This window comes from Nymphalis io, chromosome Z, assembly GCF_905147045.1.
Source record: "Nymphalis io chromosome Z, ilAglIoxx1.1, whole genome shotgun sequence".
In the NCBI taxonomy this organism is placed as follows: domain Eukaryota; kingdom Metazoa; phylum Arthropoda; class Insecta; order Lepidoptera; family Nymphalidae; genus Nymphalis; species Nymphalis io.
The window spans coordinates 6,714,558-6,734,872 of record NC_065918.1 but is presented as its reverse complement, the minus strand read 5'-3'; the positions used below and the strand labels follow the sequence as shown (position 1 = coordinate 6,734,872).

The 20,315-nt window shown below is 31.1% G+C and overlaps 2 protein-coding genes across 4 annotated transcripts in view; both read left to right on the top strand.

The window, feature by feature from the left end:
* Window positions 1-282: 282 nt before the first annotated feature.
* LOC126780439 (probable medium-chain specific acyl-CoA dehydrogenase, mitochondrial) lies at window positions 283-12,476 on the top strand. Of its 3 annotated transcripts, none has more exons than XM_050504916.1 (10): window positions 283-494; window positions 2,560-2,656; window positions 3,487-3,654; window positions 4,401-4,504; window positions 8,537-8,617; window positions 9,452-9,582; window positions 9,826-9,934; window positions 10,246-10,386; window positions 10,849-11,038; window positions 11,824-12,476. In XM_050504916.1, exons 1-10 carry the CDS (start codon window positions 477-479, stop codon window positions 12,057-12,059), a joined length of 1,275 nt encoding a protein of 424 aa, XP_050360873.1. In that variant the 5' UTR covers window positions 283-476; the 3' UTR covers window positions 12,060-12,476. The 3 variants fall into 3 exon arrangements, with proteins under 3 accessions (XP_050360873.1, XP_050360875.1, XP_050360874.1); XM_050504918.1 differs by lacking the exon at window positions 4,401-4,504 and adding an exon at window positions 4,055-4,155; XM_050504917.1 differs by lacking the exon at window positions 4,401-4,504 and adding an exon at window positions 6,201-6,301 and having other exon boundaries at window positions 284-494.
* A 2,869-nt stretch (window positions 12,477-15,345) lies between these two features.
* Window positions 15,346-20,315, top strand: part of LOC126780437 (nuclear hormone receptor FTZ-F1) — a 67,892-nt gene continuing 62,922 nt past the window's right edge. The window contains exon 1 of the mRNA XM_050504912.1: window positions 15,346-15,684. Within this exon, the coding sequence (XP_050360869.1) occupies window positions 15,510-15,684 (175 nt within the window). The 5' untranslated portion in view covers window positions 15,346-15,509. The remainder of the gene's footprint in view (window positions 15,685-20,315) is intronic.

The window sequence follows — 20,315 nt, the reverse complement described above, 5'->3', positions numbered from 1 at the left end:
AAAGATTTTTATACAAGAGGAATAGGATATGGCGATAAATAATATGTACTAATTTACGCTTCTTCAATAAGTTAAAAGTACAACCATAAGATTCATGTGAAGGTAGCCAAGAATATCCATTATCATGTTTTTAATTTGGTAGCTATTGACCACTAACACGTTTAAGCTTCAAGCACATTTTGTCACACTGATATGAACGCACCTCGTAGAACTGACAAATGGAGGAACCATTACAACAGCAAATACTATCTTTACCTTATCTGTGCCTATTAAAAGAGGTAGCACGCACAAATTCGAACACTTTGGTTTTTACACTGCTCAGTGCTCAACACGTAACAAGTGTTTGTTTTGCACTTGGTAGCGTTTCATTTTCATATTATAATACCATTTGGATTTAATAAGATCGTTTTAATATTAATAATTTTTGTGTAAAGTCCAGAAATCATCTCTCTACTAATAGGGCTGAAATTTGAACTATGAATCCTCTAAGCCAAGTAAGTAAACTTTTCCATAATTATTTTATTACTACTTAAACTGCAAATACCAGTGACATTATTGTGTGTAATAATATTAATAAAGCTTAATTTTATAATATTCCGCTGATATAACTAGCTTAATTTGTATTTTTAAAATTTCTATTATAGACGAGTCCAAAGTTCAATGTACTGGCTGAAGTTCCGTTTATCCAAAGTACACTTTGCTTTTGCGTGTAGTTTTTTATCATCGTTTATCATTTTATTTATGTAACTAGCTAAAACTACCCTTTCCACATAGATAAATTATATTAAACAAATGTTAATCCTAATTATTTATCCTGTATCTCATTTTTTTTCCTTAAATTCAAAATCAATCTCTCAATCAATCAACAGCAAATCGTTGTCCACTGCTGAACATAGGCCTCTCCCAAGGTGCGCCAAAGCTCCCTGTTCTCCGCCTTCCGCATCCAGTTCCTTAAATTAATTAAGTTAAATTAAAATGACGAAAATATTTTAAATTACACAATACAATATTTGGAATTTTGTTTCAATTATATAGTACTCATCTGTCTATATATTGATGTTTAATGCATAATGAAAAAAATCTTAGCAATTAAAAAAATACATCTTATACAATGAAACAAAAATCTTGTAACATGTTTAATTTTATATAACTATAATTACACACATTTCCTATAGTTTTGTACATATTTTTTGAAGTACAAGAAAACTTGACACTGCAATCTCATAAGCAAATGATAGTTTAAGAAATGTAACACTACACATTATACAATAACTTTGTTTATAAGATATCTAGATCTCCAACTTTTAATAGAAAAATCATAGTAACATTAACAGCTTGTGTATATCCTACCGCTGGGCTAAGGTCTCCTCTCCTATTTATTTTTGAGGTTTTGAAGCTTATTCCACCACCACACTGCTCCAAAACAGGTTGGTAGAATACATATGTGGCAGAATTTCAGTGAAATTAGTCACATGCAAGTTCCCTCACAATGTTTTTCACCATCATGCACTAACCACTGGATCATCTTGGTTTTAGTTGGTTAAAGTACACCATTTTTGTTTCTCCCCCATTGCAACTTTCAAACTAACAACAGTAGTGTTTATATGACTTAGAATTAAACAACAATGATTTTATTACCAAAAATTTAACTCGACTAAAACTGCTGAGGCATAAATTGTTGTGGAATTAAGTGTGAATACTTGATAAGATATGTTATGTGAAGGTTGTAAGTTGTCAAAATTTGTTAGGGGTAAATAATACTTTTTATTTATATTATGCAAAGGATGAGAGTTAATTATAAAGAGATTTTTTTACAAATGTGTGCATAATAGACAGGTATATTTTGCTTCGCTCTTATGAGTGGTGCTAGGGGATTTTGAAGAGTTTTTTGAATCGAGGAAATCATTATATTGAAGCTTATTATATTAAGGCTGCACTATAATAAAATAATAGTTAAGTGCTAGAGTTCTGTTGAGACTTTAGAAGCACACATGATATTTGTCACGTTTTAAACTCTAGTTCGCCTATAATGTCTTTGTTATTTTTTATCATAACAATATTAAGTTCAGTATATACTGTTTTAGTTTAACATTACACTTTTAAAAATAAAATAATACATTTTATAAGAAGTTTGTTATATAGATGCCGAACTGTAAATATAAATAAATATTTAATCATCTGCATAAAAAGAAATTAAATTTTTCATTTTGTTTTTGTGTAATGTTCAAAATCTTTTAATATTTGGTCGCGGACAGCTAATCAATCAATCAATCAACAGCCAATCGTTGTCCACTGCTGAACATAGGCCTCTCCCAAGGTGCGCCAAAGCTCCCTGTCCTCCGCCTTCCGCATCCAGTTGGTGCCCGTCACCTTCTTAAGGTGGAGAAAGTAAAAAATGAAAAAAAAAAATTTAAATATATATGAAAGTAAATCGCGGACAGATAACTACATTGTGGGATTACCTTTGCACATTCTGTGACGACGCCGCTTCTGAGCCTTTATAAAATTATGTATTTAATACGCATTTAGCAAATGAAAATAATTACTCCGTCTTTCCAGATTGTACGCGCCACGCGCCCCATTTATCGTAAGTTGTCGACCACGCCTGTAACGTCATCAGCTCCAAAGCCTATTCCTACCACTGGAATATGCTTCGGTAAGTTATTGTATTTAAGAAATGTAAATATATTTTTAAACTTTTTATTATTATTACAAATATCGATAAGTTGTAAATTTTGTGGTAAAATATTTACGAAGCCGCAATAAAATATTGCTGTGCGAGTTTATTATGTAATCCTTAATAACATGTCACTGTTTTTCAAACATAAATTTGGGTTTAATTCTTAACTTTTTTACTTCGGATAATAATTATCTTTATCTGGCTATCTAATCGACTTCGTAAAATGATTAAAATTGGTGAATGTATGGCACATAGTTATTCAATCAATCACACAATGGCATCACAAATTAAAAATCATTTATACTTCTAAGTTTTAGAAATTTAATAAAAAATGTAATCAATGCATTTTAATTGCGATTTATTATATTTTATAAAATTGACACGAGTTTTTTCGACCATGATAAAATAGATTTTAATGTAAATCAAATTCATCCACGCCTTAATAATTTTTCTGTTTGACTTCCTTTCATATAGAATATATTTAAAAAGGTCAATATACTTTAGCAAATTGCGATTCAAACACACGTAGATAGTTACATCTACAATTTTACAAGTAAAAAAGAACATTAAATATTTATGAATGAATTATCGTAAATTATAAATATTCATATCGACTTTGAACTTTTAATCTTTACATGATTGATTTTGTTAATGAAAAACTTGTGCTACAATAAATTAATAATCGATCGAGTAAAGCGTACGATATTGATTTTACAAGAACTGTAATGAATGATGAAACATCACATATCGTAAAGTAATACGTATAAGTTATATTATTTTAAATTCACACAAAACCAACATTTCAGAATTAAACGATGAACAGAAAGCCCTGCAAGACCTGGCTCGCAAGTTCACAAGGGAGGAGATCGTTCCGGTCGCCGGCCAGTACGACAAAACCGGGGAGTACCCGTGGCCCATCATAAAGAAAGCCTGGGAAATCGGACTCATGAATGGACACGTTCCCGAGCACTGCGGTAATCTTATTTAAATAATATTTTAACTCGCTATGAACTCGGTTATAAATCTTTGCTTCAAAATATAAATTTGTTTTGTGTTAGGATTCTTAATGTCATAACGAAATGATTTTGTTTATTAGAAGTTACACAGAGACGATATTTTGTAATTGTTTTCAGTAGGATAATAGCCACTTATCTCCATCACTAGTTATACTTAAGCTAATTTTCATTTGTATAGCGATTCCTTATTATAAAATAATTAACATTTAGTACAACATCGTAAGTATTTCTTTGATCATTTTAGTCAAATACTAAATATATGAGCCAGACAATTTATTTCTTCCTAAACGCTTAAAATGATTAACAAAGTGAAGTTAAGCAAAAGCAATGCTTTCGAATACTAACTGTGATTTCGCAGGAGGAATGGGTTTAGGAGTATTGGAGACTTGTTTATTATGTGAAGAGACAGCTTTCGGCTGTTCCGGCATTATGGCAGCGATGTATATCACTGACGTCGGAGTGAGCATTACGGCTAATAAATGCCGGTCTTGATAAAGTTTTGGAAGCATGCGGGTTTTAATTGTTTAAGAAACAATCGTTAGCATTATTGTATATTATAACGTGATAAAAATTTTGGCATAATTAAACGAATATATATAATTAATACAAAGCGATAGATAGTTTATCGTAAAATAAATCAAATATTATTCAATAATAAATGAAAAATTGTAATTTGAAAATTAGTAGAAAAGGATGATTTTCAGGGGGCATGGGAAACTTTGGAGTTTTCGAGGAGTGCATAATCGGTGAAGAATTTTCCTTTGGATGTACTGGTATTGGGACAGCCATTGGCGGCACTGGCCTAGGCGTAAGTCTGTAAAACGGCTACTTTACAATTATGCAATACGAGTAATGTCATTATTTTAAGTATCTGTTATCAGAATACTAAATAAATGAATTCGTAGGTAATTTCAATATAATGCCTGAAACATACAACAAATTACATTCATATCTCACACACAAACATGTTCAATCAGTTTGACCTTTTTAATAATATATAATATAAATATATAATAATAATATAAATATAGTTAAAAAATTTAAATTTATTTTAACTTGACTCTATCACTCGCATTCAATGTTATTTGTTAAAACTGGTACTCAAATTAACATTCATAGTTAAATAAAGGTGATGTGAAATGTTGTAGCATTTGTTTATATAAAGTATTTATCAAAACATTAATAAAAACTTAATTATATTGCGTTTCAGTTCCTTGTACAATGTACATGTCCGATTGACGTCAATCACGGTCATTAAATAAATAATTAGATTTGCTAATTAAACTCATCAGAACTAGAGATATTGTTACGTCTTATTCTTTTTTTTAATTCACAACCATGATAAAATATGGCCGTCTTAATTAAAATAATATAAGTCGTTTAAAAATAATTAAGACATCAGTAGTAAGAAAATATTTGTCTATATTTTAAATAATAAACTAAGCTATTGTTCGTATAAATAGCCGCCCGTATTTTGTTTCTAATTTATCACTAGCATAAATTTACAGCGACTTGAAAACTTAAATAGTGTTTATAAGCTTTCATTTGATTTTGGTTATGTGTACAAAATGCTGTTAAGGGTTTTGCTTTACGGGTGCGCTTTGGGCTTGTATTTTATCACCACGAATTTACTGTAAAGTTACGTGTGGTTATTAAAGTTATCTATTTATTAATACTAACTTTAGACATACATACGACTTAATCCATACGCTAGGCTCTTATTGGGCCAAAGGTTTGCCGAAATCATAAATTCCTTTACCGTCAACCACACATATAGGTCGCTCAGCGTGCTATGATAGGAGCAACGCTCGGTATTTCGCTACTTGATCGAATCATGAAGACTAACGAAGATAACGGAAACCGACACGCTTGAGGAGTTAGCACGCTGAATTGCAACACGTCGTTATAATTGTCTGGGAAGAAGACCACGGTAGGAAGTCCGTGCGTACGCACTTCCTATCGTGTTCTCTATTAGTGGATTGACTACAAACAGAAGGCTATTAATCTGAATTATTAAGAATAATTCTGTGGTCAGTAAACGAAAAATATTAATTGTTGTTATTTATTTGTATATTTTAAACCTAAGGTAGGTTTCGGCAAGAGCAGATTAGATCGGCGTCGGCCAAAAATACATTGGACTCTAGTTTATCTTTTATATAGACCAATCATTTTTTGTCATAGATTCCGAATTACACAGTTTTTATTATTAGTTTCGCAGTCGTTGTTAAAATAAACCAATACATATAAAATCGGTCGGTATATCCCGATTTTATATGTGTTGCTTTAATTTAACCCCGACTATTTGGGTGTAATGTCAAAGAATGTGCATTTCCAAAATATGCTTACTTAATGAAAATAAAGCCTTGTATGAAAACTACAATCAAAGCAATTAATCAATTCTCAAAAAATGGATTGATACTCGATTCATTGTGTACGTTTTTGCATTAAGCGCTATTGTCAATCACCTTGTAACTGTATTTCGCCACGTCTCATTAATTTCACAGGTGGTTTGGATATGGGGATCTTTGATGGATGTATGGTAGCAGAAGAACTGGCCTACGGCTGTACTGGTATCATGACAGCAATGGAAGCCAGTGGTTTAGGCGTGAGTCGTTTGTTGTTAAACGTTACGCGTTCTTAATCTTCTCTTTGGATTTGAAATGAACATCCAAATAGCGCTCTTTAGAGAGAATTCTTTTTAAAATACTTTGTGAATGCATATTTGATACCGCTTGGCAGATTTCTATCTATGTGTGGCGTGTTAATGTGAGTGATGTGCCCTATGTTTGTAATTTTCAAGCTTAACAATTTGATTTTTAATTTTTTGGAATGAATAACCGCTTTCATTTATGGTGCAGTTTTAACTCGATCTAAATACAATCAGTTTATATTCCTAACGTTTTTGTTTCACATTTTTCACTTTGTTTAATCAATATCATTTTCTATCAATTCTATTTTAAATCTTTATGTGTAAGAATATAATTTCTAAACGATTTTCAATAATCGAAAAAACAAACGTAATATTTCTGACTTGGGTCATTTTGAAAAAACTGGGTCTAATGTATCACCTTACCATATTTTTTTTATAATATATACTGACAGAAAATTCATTTGCAAGTAATGTTATCCTGCAGGAGCCGAATAACGTAATTGATTTACTGACAAAACAAGTTAAAGAACTGCTCGTCGGCTTTAATCGACGTACCTATAATTAAATTTGTCGGATTTACGGTTTTCAGAGTAGGTATTTGTTCAACAGAGATCTTGTACTTTCATGTTGGGTTTCTAACTCGTATCAATTACAACAAATTACTTTTAGAATACGGCGCCTTTTTCGCGCAATTAGGTCACAGACGTGAATCAAAGTTATATTCACATTACCTAGGTAGGTAGTAGGTATCTAATTATTGAGGTTTAAGAATTTATTCTCAAAAAGACAGATTCACTTACATGAGAACAGTATGATAAATGTAAAGATGACAAAAAATATATTCGCCTTATAGATACTTAGTTAACGGAATGTAATATAGTAAAATAGATGTGTGTATTTTAATCGGTACAAAAGTGGGTATTCTCTAAAATATATTTTGAGAGTTGAGACTTGAACCCGTTAACTGAGCTTACATTTTTTATATAAGATGGTAATTTGTTATATAGTTGTGCTCCATCGAAAGTTATATTTTTTTTTGCAAATTTGGTTCTAATTTTTGGGAGTACTAATAAGCTTGGTCTACGGGTGCTACGTTTATTTATTATTATTATATCGTTAATTTGCATATCACATTTATAATTACACCACTAGAATCAATTAAAATATGATAATATATTATCAATAAGTGTTTTGTATGGAAATTTGGTAGAATGCTTGATACGATTATACATGTTATTTAGACTTTCATAATTATACCATTTAATAATTAATGTATACCAGGTTGCTTGGAAAGCTATTGTTACTTTCTGTTAATGCATTTGAAAAGCTATAAGCCACACCAGTTAAACATAACAAATTGCAAGTGCCAACGATGTATTTTAGTGACTACCGAAAAAAAAAAAGATTGTATAGCAAATCGGTTAACAATCGAGAAACTATTAATTGTCTTGCGATTACGCCCGCTAAAAAGGCTGCGACCATTATTTTCGTTTTTGACAGCCGAAGAGAATTTTCTGTCACTATCTCCAGTAGTGCTATTCTGTGAGAACAAACTCGAAACTAACAGCAGAATACGATTGTATAAATGTCGAAATATGCGATATTTACTATCATAATAATAATGATAACATTTAAAGAACACGCGCATCAAGCTAGTTTTAATGTTAATATTAAACAATTGATATTTCGTATATTCCATTAGTCCTTACAGATTAGCACTGCAGACTCATCATGGAAATGTCAAAAAGTCAAGCATAACAATAGATTTTTAATTTAAATAATATCAATACACAAACATATACTTTTCCGAAGAGATATGACATAGAGACCTTCAAGAAAAGAACGTACTCATTTCTTAAAGATCGGCAATGCACCTGCAAGCCCTCGGGTGTTGCAGGTGCTTGGGCGGTGGTTGTCACTTTCCATCAGGTGAACCTCCTGCTCATTTGCCACCTCTCACGTAATTTCAGTCGACACACACACAGGCACAAAATTGTCATTTCTAACGCGTACTTATAATTATTAATTTACACATTATTTTTAATAAACACTAGCTATGATTTCTTCTTGACAACACATTCAGTGTATTTTAAGATGACCCAGACAGTAGAAAGGCATTTAATAAGTACATATATTTATATTAACATTAAAGATCAAAAATAAACTAAAATATATCGTGCGATGTTTCAGCAAACTCCCGTTATCATTGCTGGTAACAAGGAGCAACAAAAGAAATATCTCGGGAGATTGATCGAGGAGCCAATTGTTGCTGTAAGTTCGACTTCATTTATTATTAAACGTTTTTCTTTTCTTAATTTGTAAATAACATCGATTGCATATCACCATGCAATGCATTATAATTGAAGGTAGGATATGTATTTAAACAGCGAAGTATAAAACAGAGTCTATCAAATAATCTGAAGCGTTGTTGGGAAACGTACAACATAATTCTATCTTAAATGATAAAAAGACTCGAGTCTAGAACATTTTTGTACATTTAAAACGATCGTTATTCTGAGATACAATTTCTGCATAGATAAGCCGATTATATTATGGTTATTATTTGTACTGAACTAGTACTTAAATGCAAATGTCCCAAAATTAAAACAGAGCAACACTGACTCTCTATAGGGTGTCGTAGAAAACGCCTAAAGACTAAACCGCTCTATAATATGGGCAGAACATCCAGCATTTGTTGATTTCTCAAACAATAGCATTCTCCAAGTGAGTTGACGCCAGGCTGGTGACCGCTTGTAAAATATAGCCAAACCTTAAAGCAGTATGTTAGTCAGACGTGTAAAATGGAAAACGAGAACGGTCCGACCCCGAAGAGAATCGAGAAAAAGTGAAAAGAATAATGACTTCAATAAAATTTTGGTGATTTGTGGATTGAATAAGTATTAATATCGTAGTTTAATTAAATAATTCTTCGTAGTCTGTTGATTTTGCTGTTGAGTAGAGTGAGTTATCTCTTATTGAAAAGTATTTTAGAACGTTAATGTATTATAAAATATAATTAACAATTAATTATTTAATATATGTAACATTTAATGAATTTCTATTTTAATATCAATAAATAGAATAATGTAATATATTCGTCTTTAGGCGTACTGTGTCACTGAACCCGGTGCCGGGTCGGACGTCGCGGGTATCAAGACGAGGGCAGAAAAAAAGGGTGATGAATGGATCCTCAACGGACAGAAGATGTGGATTACCAATGGCGGTGTTGCTAACTGGTGAGTAATCGTAACCGCAACCTGTATTCCAATAAAGTTTTGTTGTTTTATCAGAGCTTACATAAGGCTGACGTTAATTAATTTACTAATAATCTTCACAGCGGGTTAAAAAAATAGTTGCAATAGTACTTTAGACGCGATTTCATAACTTTTTTTTTTTTTTTATATGTATAATATATACACACATTTGCTTTAATAACATAAGGATTATTATAGTATAATGTTTTAATTTGGTTTGTTAAGGTACTTCGTACTTGCGAGGACAAATCCAGACCCCAAGTGCCCAGCCAGCAAAGCCTTCACAGGATTTATTGTGGAGAGGGAATGGCAGGGAGTGTCGCCTGGCCGTAAGGTACAACTGCAGTTCATTATAAGCAATGGATAATCATGTTAATTTAAAACAAAAATATAACGTTTAACAAATATATTTAATGTGTGATATATAAAAAATAAACACAAAAAATTGTTAAATTAAATTTAAAAGTTATAATTTGTTTCTGTAAAAGTAAAGTAACAAGTAATGTGCTGGTCTAAGGTGTCATCTCCTTTTTGAGGCGAAGGCTTAGAGCTTACGCCACCACGCGGCTCTAACGCGGGCGGCTGCTTTTTATTGATAAGTAAATAAAAAAATCGTTTATTTTTTTATAATATGTTTTTTTTTAGGAATTGAATATGGGACAGCGTGCGTCCGACACCCGTGGAATTACATTCGAAGATGTACGCATTCCCAAGGAGAATGTTTTGATCGGAGAGGGCGCTGGATTCAAGATAGCTATGGGAGCCTTCGACAAGACCCGCCCACCTGTAATTTTTATACAATTTTGATTTAATTAATATTTTTAACAATATATATCTTATATGTAAAATGTATGAGCATATTTGAAACGAACCTTTTTCTTAAGGTTTTTTTTCATAGAATTTATTTAAAAATAACCAAATGTATTTATGAATGAACATGTCAGACATTGGCTAAGTAAAATATATATAATTCATTCGATTTTACATAATACTACAAAAAAATAATAATCGGCGAATGAAAATTTATTGTGGTTTTATAAATTTAGCATTCTAATATAATCCTCGATCTTAAATTGTATACAATCTTATTGTTAACGATAGCTTCAAATTAACTTGTCATGTTAATATAATCTGGAAATTTTAGTTTACATCAGTTACGAATATAAATAATATAACGGTGGTCTTATTATACTTTTCAGAGATATGTCGAATAAATCGTTTTTTACGTAACAATCCCCTTTGTAACAGGTCGCGGCAGGTGCCACAGGTCTGGCTCAGCGAGCGTTGTACGAAGCAACTAAATATTCACTTGAGCGTAAAACATTCGGCGTTCCCATCGCCCATCACCAAGCTGTGGCGTTCATGTTGGCAGACATGGCTGTAGGTGTAGAGACAGCACGTCTCGCCTGGCAGAAGGCCGCCTGGATGGTCGATCATGGTATTAAAATCATTATTCGTTTCGCCTACTATTAAAGCTACTTACTATCATTCGCTGGCCTTTATCCCATTTATCTGACGTTTCGCTACTAAACTGCTTAGAAAAATATTAGACAAACTTCGAACGCCAGCTCTGATGCTTATCCTCCTTAGCTGGTTGGCCCTTGGTTGACTTTTGTTGGTAATAAATAAAAAACTTTAGTAAACTCACACGACAAACACGGATTTAATTTAAATATATAAGTAGAAAATTCGAAGAAGAAATAGTTATGTACAGACTATTCTAACCACATGAAGAGTAAAGCTAATTAAATTATGAACTGAAATTGAATTGACGCGCTGTCATTGGACCTACTCTTGAATAATTTTTTGTGGTTTTGCGCCACATTGAAAGTCGCCTTGAATGTTGGAGAATTTTTCATGGCAGTACTTAGTAAAATTAAAGGATAATTGGCAGTTAAGTAAATAAATTAATCATGAACTGCGTTCAGTTCATAATATAGATGAGCTTGTAGCAAATCGCATGGAATGCTAAAGTTTGTTATCTTTCCTCTTCTTTCGATTGGAATACCTTTAATTCAATGAAATAATAAATGTAAAAAAAAATATGTAAAATAATGAAGTAAGTAACCCGGAACATAAAGCTAAATTTTCAGTTTGATCTAGTCGGGACTATTCAGTAAAAGCAAAATGATCGCTCTAAGAATCTCAATTTTTAATGTTTTTAAACAAAATTTCTTCTGAAACTTATATATATATTTAAAATATATACTTTTCAATTCACAGGCCAAAAGAACACCGTGATGGCGTCTGTAGCTAAATGCTACGCTTCCGAAGTTGCTAACAAAGCAGCCTCGGATGCCGTACAAGTATTCGGCGGCAACGGTTTTAACAGCGAGTATCCGGTTGAAAAACTTATGCGTGACGCAAAAATTTACCAGATCTACGAGGGCACATCGCAAATTCAAAGACTCATTATTTCCCGAGAAATAATCACAGAAGCTAAGCAAACTAATGCATAAATCGTCACATGTTCACTTTTTAAAAGTGTGTTTGATGAAAGGCTGACTATCCATATACTATATGGGTATAATCCCATTCACTACAATATATTTTTTGTCGTATTTATTGTTTCCAGAATTAAAATCATATATGATGTGCCTTAAAAGATGAAATAAAATTTTGTATATTTTACAAGAAATGTTTTAAGCAGTGAAATGTTGCATGTGCTTGGTTTTTGTTTATAATCTGTGGTCCTATTTTTGTAAATTAGACTTATACCTATACCATAAGTTTCTTTTTTGAATAAGATAAGACGAAACAAGTTCACAAATCTGTTTGTTCACAATGATTCAATTATAAATTATAATAAACTCACAAAATAGTAATAAACACTGTTTGTCACAATGATTAAATTATATATTTTTTACACAAATCAAGTAGAGTTTTATTTATGATTTGTTCAACAAAAAAATATTTTTGTAGATATTTGAAAAACATTACCTAATTTTAAGCGTTCTGTGTAAATAAGGTTATGAAAAAAATGGTTTCGCCTACCACTCTAAATTTGTGTCTTATTACATTTAAGTAATATATTTGACGATATAATATGTAAAATAATACAAAATTGCTTAAATTCTAAAAATCTTAAATTGTTGCTGTTGTTTTTGAGAAATGTTTTAATTTATATAGTCGATCCAAAATATAAAAAGATAAAGAGCCAGTGTTAACTAGTTTCGATCTCATTGAAATACACACGTTTTAACAGGCACGGGAGGGAATTTTATTTTGTTTCTATTGATGGTTCATTTAATAGTGGTTCATTTTATAGTTTTCCTGTAATAAATCGCAAATTCAATAATCCAAAAATTGTATAAGGGTTCAGAAAATTTTTATACATCATTGTCTACGGTTAGGTCTGACACTTTTAATTTTTTCATCAACCTCTAATATTAATTATCCGTATGTGCGTATAATTTAAATTAATACAAGCTGACTTATAGTATTTCAGTATATACAATACCATTAGTTTTATTTTATGGGGTATTAGTATGTATTGGTTTTCGTTGCACCCGGATCTAAATAGGGCAACATACAATTGGCCATGAGAAAAACACGTACTTGAATGTGAATGTGCTTTATTTTTTGTGACTGCAAACTATACCTTAACAGGAAATTGTATCCTTCTAAGCCTGAAAGCTAACTTTTTAAAAGGAACAATTTCGTCATACACGATTGTTGCGTGACTTTAACTTAAAGCAAATACGCAGCGCACGCAACGGAAGCTCTTAAAAGAAATATTTTTTATCCCGTTTTTACGATATTTTTCATTGATACTCTGGTCGTGGCGTGTTGTTATATAGCCTTCGATAAATGGGCTATCCAACATTAAAATATTTTTTTAATTCGAACTAGTAGTTCCTGAGTTTAGCGCATTCAACCAAACAAACTCTCCGGCTTTATAATATTTGTATAGATTTAATATGAAGATATCAATAATGAAATCTTGTGATAGATATCTTAAAAGCAAAAAGGTAATAATTACAAGAAACAGGATACTTTGCTTATTTATTGCTTTTTATCTAATTGTTTTTAATTTTTATAAGCCAAGTGGAATTGCTATTTACAATGTGAAATAACAGATTTTTTAAAGTTTTTGCAATAACGATGATTACTGTCAAAGAGGCTTTTAATATAATGCAAATAGGACAATTATTTGCTTTATATTATATATACTTCACATATATCCTCGCCCTAAACAAATTTACTTTGATCAAAAAAAAAACATTTTAATATTATTATTATATATTTATTTTTTTTTACCTTGGAGCAGCTCTACACCATGTTCACTTTTATTAGGAAGTTTTACTACCAATGTTAAAAAATATATTATTGAATTGTAACTAAGGCCTTGATTAAGTCTGAAAAATCAATTGAAGATGAAATGGATGACAAACCGATGAATGACCTAAATACCTATTTATTTAACAAAGATATTAAGCAAGGCAATGTTGTAGATTATAATATATCAAGCTTACTAGTACTACTGTGGTTAGGTTTGTTGGCTACTATAAGAAAGAGTCATATATAAAATTGTAATTGAAACGATGACTTATCGAATGTAAACCACTACTCGCCTGTGTAGGTACCACCCACTCATCAGATATTCTACCGCAAAACAGCAGTACTTGGTATTGCTGTCTTCTGGTTTGAAGGAGGAGTGAGCCAGTATAATTACAGATACGAGGGACCGTAACAACTTAGTTCCCAAGGTTGGTGACGGATTGGCGATATACGCGATGATTCACATTTCTTACAATGCTCGTCCGCCTACCTATTTAATAAAGAAGTGGCAGTTTTGTAGCAGGTTATACGGTACCTACGCAAAACTTTTCACTTATTACCTGAAAACATTATAATTAATTTCCTAATTCCTGCTTTTATACGATAAAAGAACGTGAATGTAAGATGTTTTATGTTTGTGATTTGTTTTTGTCATTTACAAATATATTAATGACTGGAAAGTATATTCCACATTACAGACAATTTTCTAAAATAGTGTTTTATAAAATTTAATTGTTTTGTGCGGTTCATACTAATTTTTAATAATTATAATAATTAAGAGAAGCTGTCATAAAAACTTATGAGTAGTAAATAGTGACATCTATCTTGTTTTAGCATCATAGTATAAATGACGAAAATTACTTTTTAACGTTGTTCTTTATCGGCACGGTAGATGGCGCTTATTACAACCGGATGTTGTAGTCAGTTCAATGTATTTTAAAAATAATACTATATAAACTTTATGTAAAATCTTCAATAATTCTTGGTAATTATGTCATATTGTATATAATATTTTATAAATCATTTTTTTCCAATAATAAGTCCACTCATATTATGCCAAAACTTTGTAATCACAGTCAAACAGATTGACCTACATTCGAAGCCCTTGTGAAAGGATTGTGCAATAGAAACGGTCATTTATTACACAACTCAACGTATTCATAAGCAAATGTATTCATTTTGCACTATTTACATTATTTTTTTAAGCAACTAACAGTTATTTGAATTATAGACATTGAAGTACTTTTATATACTTTTACTTTTTAATTTGTATTTTGACGTTTCCAACACGCTTAAAAAACATTATTTGATATAAAATTATTTAATTACCTAATTTTTCTAAAATAGGCCATGACACACTTTTCTAAATTGGGTTAATTTCTCACTGCCCTTTACCGACATATTTCAATGTCAGTCATGAGTATGGGAGCTCTATTGAACCCGAGTTATGTCGGAATATCAAAGTGTAAGTGAAGTGGCCTAGAGACCTACATTTAGTGTTTTATAAGAAATTATTGATATTTAAGTTGAAATTTTGAGATAAAATATTTTCTTAAGCAAAGTAGATGATAATTAACAATTATTGCGGACAGCTAAATTTAGTTGTTTCGCTCAACCGTCCGTAAACGATGCACGAAGAGTCTCCGAAAATGAGTGTTGCGCAGGGTCTGCCCGCTTCTACGAACCAGGCGAAGAGTGATATTGTGTTAGATGGGGCTGTGGAATATGAGATGAGTTCCGCAGACTCAAAACCTGAAAATATAGCAATGGAGATAAAAATTTCCTATATGGATCCCACAAACGGTACGTAAGATATGAACTGTACTAATTACATATTAGTCACGTATAACTATAATATGTATGCCTCAACAGATAATTTTAACTTGTGCCGGATACTAATATAAATAATGAGATATGTGAATATTTTTAATGAAACTAATATAACAGGTATGTAAGGAAAGGTATTCGATGCCCAATGTTTTTCTTTATAATGTTATTTATAAAATTACTAAGTGATTTAATTCGTATTAGACTCCATTTAGATTTACTGTACACAGTAAAACAAGTTTTGAGACATGAGGCCATAGGATATATTTTATAAATACTTATATTCAAAACAGACAAGTGCTGGTTGTATAATAATTACATTGTATGCATTGTGTAGACTAGAGGCTACCTGCCCGTACACTCGGTCGCACGGTGTGGCAACGTCGCATTGGCGTTTCGCGCGATCCAACAATGGAATGGGTTGTATGAGATTACGTTTTAAAGTTTTTTAGACGAATAGTCAGTGACTTACGAGTCACCATACGTGTCGTAATAATTAATAGAACGTATATTTGTATGAATCGACGATGAATGGAAATTACAATTCCATAGCAATTTACTCGGAGGTTGATGTCACTTTGTATTCCGATGGAGCTCGGCGATCTTCTTGATTTCGTTCGGTGTCAGTAGGGCACGTTCACTGTCTGCGGTCTATAGTGCAGTAGAGCTTCGATACCAATATCATTACTTAGAATGAAGCAAATGGCCTGATGTGAATTTTTGCCCTTATAAAACATTTGTTATCTTACGACATTTAAATTCTGACAAATTTTTTTAAATCACTAATAGAACAAACACATGTGCCTTATTTCTACTAAGAACCTAACAAGTTAATTGTTGTGTAATATAACAACAGTCAAAAGCTCTGCGTTATGTAAAAACTAGATGGCGCTTGCAACGTCTATTTTTAATTATATACTATTTGATAATGAATTATTTAACCTTAATTTTCTTTCTCTGTTACGCTATTAAGAAATAAATTAGTATATTTCGCAGTATTATCTGTAATTTACAAAGAACAACGTTAGCTATGGATTTCTAATTGAAGTAAAATGTACGAAGTTCTTGTTAAAAAAATTATGCTGAAAATTACACTCGTAAAAAATACAATTTATCATAAAACATCTAGGGTGTTAACGTAAAATCGGAAAGTTACTTATACCAGCAGTTGATATGTTGTGCACTTCTTTGTCAAAATTGAATACAGAGATTGATTTAATAATTACAATTGTTAGTGGCGATTTTCATATACACCTAAGGTTGTATAAAGTACATAATCTTGGCATCAGTTATACAACTTGTTGCTCAGTATGTATCAAGTAATTGTAATTGCCAAAACATCCCCGGAGAACATTTCAATTTGTCATCAATCATTATATTATTATCAAAAATGACGTGTGCATATTTTTTACAAAATATTTTTGACTTAACTTAATCCAAACCCGAAAAAAGAAAAATTCTAATTGTTTTCGTATACTGTTTCGGGTTGATATTTCATTACCGATAGCATTGGTTGACCAACGAAACATTAATCAAAATATATATATCTTTAGATTTCGGAAAGAATTTTTGAGTGACATTGGTGGTCGGGCTTTGTTCAATCCTCAATCAAATCTCAGCTTCACATTAAATATTCTACAGTCAAACAGTGATACATAGTATTAGTGTGTTCTGATTTGTAAGGTTAGTGAGCTAGTGTAACAAAAGGTATAAGGGCAATAACATCTTACGATTAGTTCCTAAAATTGGTAACGCTTTGATGATATATGGAATGGATAAGATTTCTTACACCGCTAATGTATAGGGGCGGTACTGACAAATTACCATCAGGTAGCCCTTTTGTCTACCGATTATATAAAATAGGGAAGCTAGTAATTGTTTTCAAACTTTCAATTTATGTCAAAATCTAATCAAATATTAACGGCGATATGAAACTATTTCGTGCAGCTTTATTTCTAATATATATTAATTGTAATAAATTATCTTTGTAAATAAAAGCTGTAAGAAATATATCACAATAATTACTAGATTTCATTAAAAAAAATTTTTCAATGATATATTTTTATTCTTACTAGGATCATAGATCATAGTGATAATTTGTGATTGGATCCATATTGAAGATCGATCTAACGATTAGTATGTACTAATACCAAATATGCATGTAATATAAATTGTAGAAATAACACAACACAGAGGCCGGATGTAGAACGAAGTGTTACTTAGGCAGTGGCACAAGAGGCGTATAGATAAATAAACAATTTTGTCATTGAATTGACGCGATATCAATGGTCGTGATATTGAATAATCTATGATATTCATTATGGATTTGTGAAAATTCATGTTTTGAATGTCGGCTAAGTTGCTATAACAACTTTGGAAGTCAAATTAAAGTTGGTATAATTGGTCCGATGGAATAGTGTTGTATTATAAAAATGGATATATTAATCAAGAACTGTGTTTAGTGTATTAAATAGCAAATCGCATGGAACAAGTAAATGTAAGGTATGTTTGCATCTACTCCTGCATATAGAATAGGCTATGTGTAAGAAGCTTTATCTCCCCGCAATTTCGTTTGCCGGTAATTATTATGTAAATATTTCGAAACCACATCCGCCACGCCTTCCCCACCTCCCTGTATTTTTTTACGTTTTTATTTTAAATATTATTTTAAACAAACATGACATTTATATTTGTCACGTCAATAGTCTAAAATTTAATGCAGGTGCAAATGTGAAGCGCAGTTACTCATAACAACATAACCTGTATCTAAATACTAATAATATTATACTAAAACTGGTATAAGTTTTATGTATATTCGTTTTGTAGTTTTTTCAGTTAGGCATTACAATAAAATAAGTCCTTATTTATTATTAGAGAAGATTAGTCAACAAGATATTACTAAAACAACTGGTTCGAATTGCAAAGTGTAAAACACGTAGTATTTATCTCCATAAACGTTTAAAATTATGAATTATGTAATTTATTTTAATAAGGATTAATACTTTGTGACGATTAAAATAAAGTACAGCTTATTATTAGGACGTTATTCTTTCATCTTTTTTTAAAACGAAAATATTTAGTGTGCCTATAAATTAAAGATAAACCTATAACTAATTTTTTGGATATAATTTTAAGATCTACAAATCTTTAACATCGTTTTTTGGTATCTGTTGAAGTTCCCCACAAAAGCACCTAGCCGACAATTTTTTCTTCGACTCCATCGGCTTACATAAATAACATATTATCATACTAAATCAGTACCTTACGGTCTGTTTCTGGCCTGAATCTATAAACTAAAATTCAACTTCCATAACAAACGGAATTGTAAATTCTGTGTGAAACCGGAAAAACAAATAAATAAAACTTATCTCTTTATATTGGTTATTTTAAAATTTAAAAATATGTGACAAAATAAATGTAAATCAGTAGCGGTGCCCCGCGGCCACAGGCGCGTTCGATTTATTTTATACATGAATTTTTCATGCAGTGAGTACATAAATAAGTGTATATCATCAACATCTCATCAACGGAATACCGGTACAGTGTGCAAGATTGGTCGACATTAATAGTCACTGCTGCTAAGCAGATACCTTACAACATTTAACACAAGATATTTTTTTATATCAGACTAGCATTTCCTATGCGTACCGCGTTCCAGTTTTATAATATTCGTAAAGAGGGTGGGTATATGTGTCACATATATGTTTTGTATTGCAAAAAATATAACTCCGATTATTACAAATCGAGTTATACATTATTCAAGATATGTCGAGAATAATAAATATATTTCACAAAGTTTTAAAGGCACTATACTAAACGTTAGTTGGACGCGCGTAACGCGATTTATTCTGAAAAGGAAATGACCACCCCATAATGACTAAAATAAAAATCTAAATTCGGACATATAGAGTTACGAAAAGACTATTCAAAAAAGCATATCGCTAACGTTTGGCACTAAGATCGATAGAGAACTTTTGTGTAATTATATCTATTTACATACCATTAAAATTAGGAAAAAATATATAAAAGGTTTTTTAATGAGACAAATAATGTCTTTAAAAATGTATGTTGTACTTTCTGAGGGTGACTATTCTTTGATAAAATGGTAAGCAGCCCACTAAAACTAGACCATATCCATACCATTTGAAAATCGATTTATAAAGAACAAAGAACGCTTTCGTTCTATTTAAACTGAAGTATTTCTCAGAACTTTGGCTTCATGTCATGATCGTATAAAAGTAAGGGACATTAAAAATCTAAAGTGGCCTTAAATAATTAAATATACGTTTTTTTAATTGATGATCATAAATTTATCGATATTTAAAATACGTCTAATGGACAAAAGGAAATTAAAAGTGTAAAATGGGTGTAAAGTGTAATTTTGCGTCGATTTGTACACTTATTACAAAAATTGTTGTATGGACAATGTTTTAAATATATATATACTTTACATTTTTTATTTTAAATTTAATATTTTATATTCAAACTTTTAAAGTTTTTTGTCATGCTTTTTACTGGGATCGAAATAATACGTCCAGCATTCAATTTGTTGCATGATAAAATAAGAAATTGATTAGGCATTTAACAGTAACTGAAATGCAAATTAA

What these genes read in the sequence shown, in the direction of transcription:
- LOC126780439 (XM_050504916.1), top strand. An exon ending in TCGAGGAGCCAATTGTTGCT is followed by an intron (nt 8,618 to 9,451) that starts GTAAGTTCGACT and finishes ATTCGTCTTTAG; the next exon opens with GCGTACTGTGTCACTGAACC. An exon ending in TCGACAAGACCCGCCCACCT is followed by an intron (nt 10,387 to 10,848) that starts GTAATTTTTATA and finishes CCTTTGTAACAG; the next exon opens with GTCGCGGCAGGTGCCACAGG.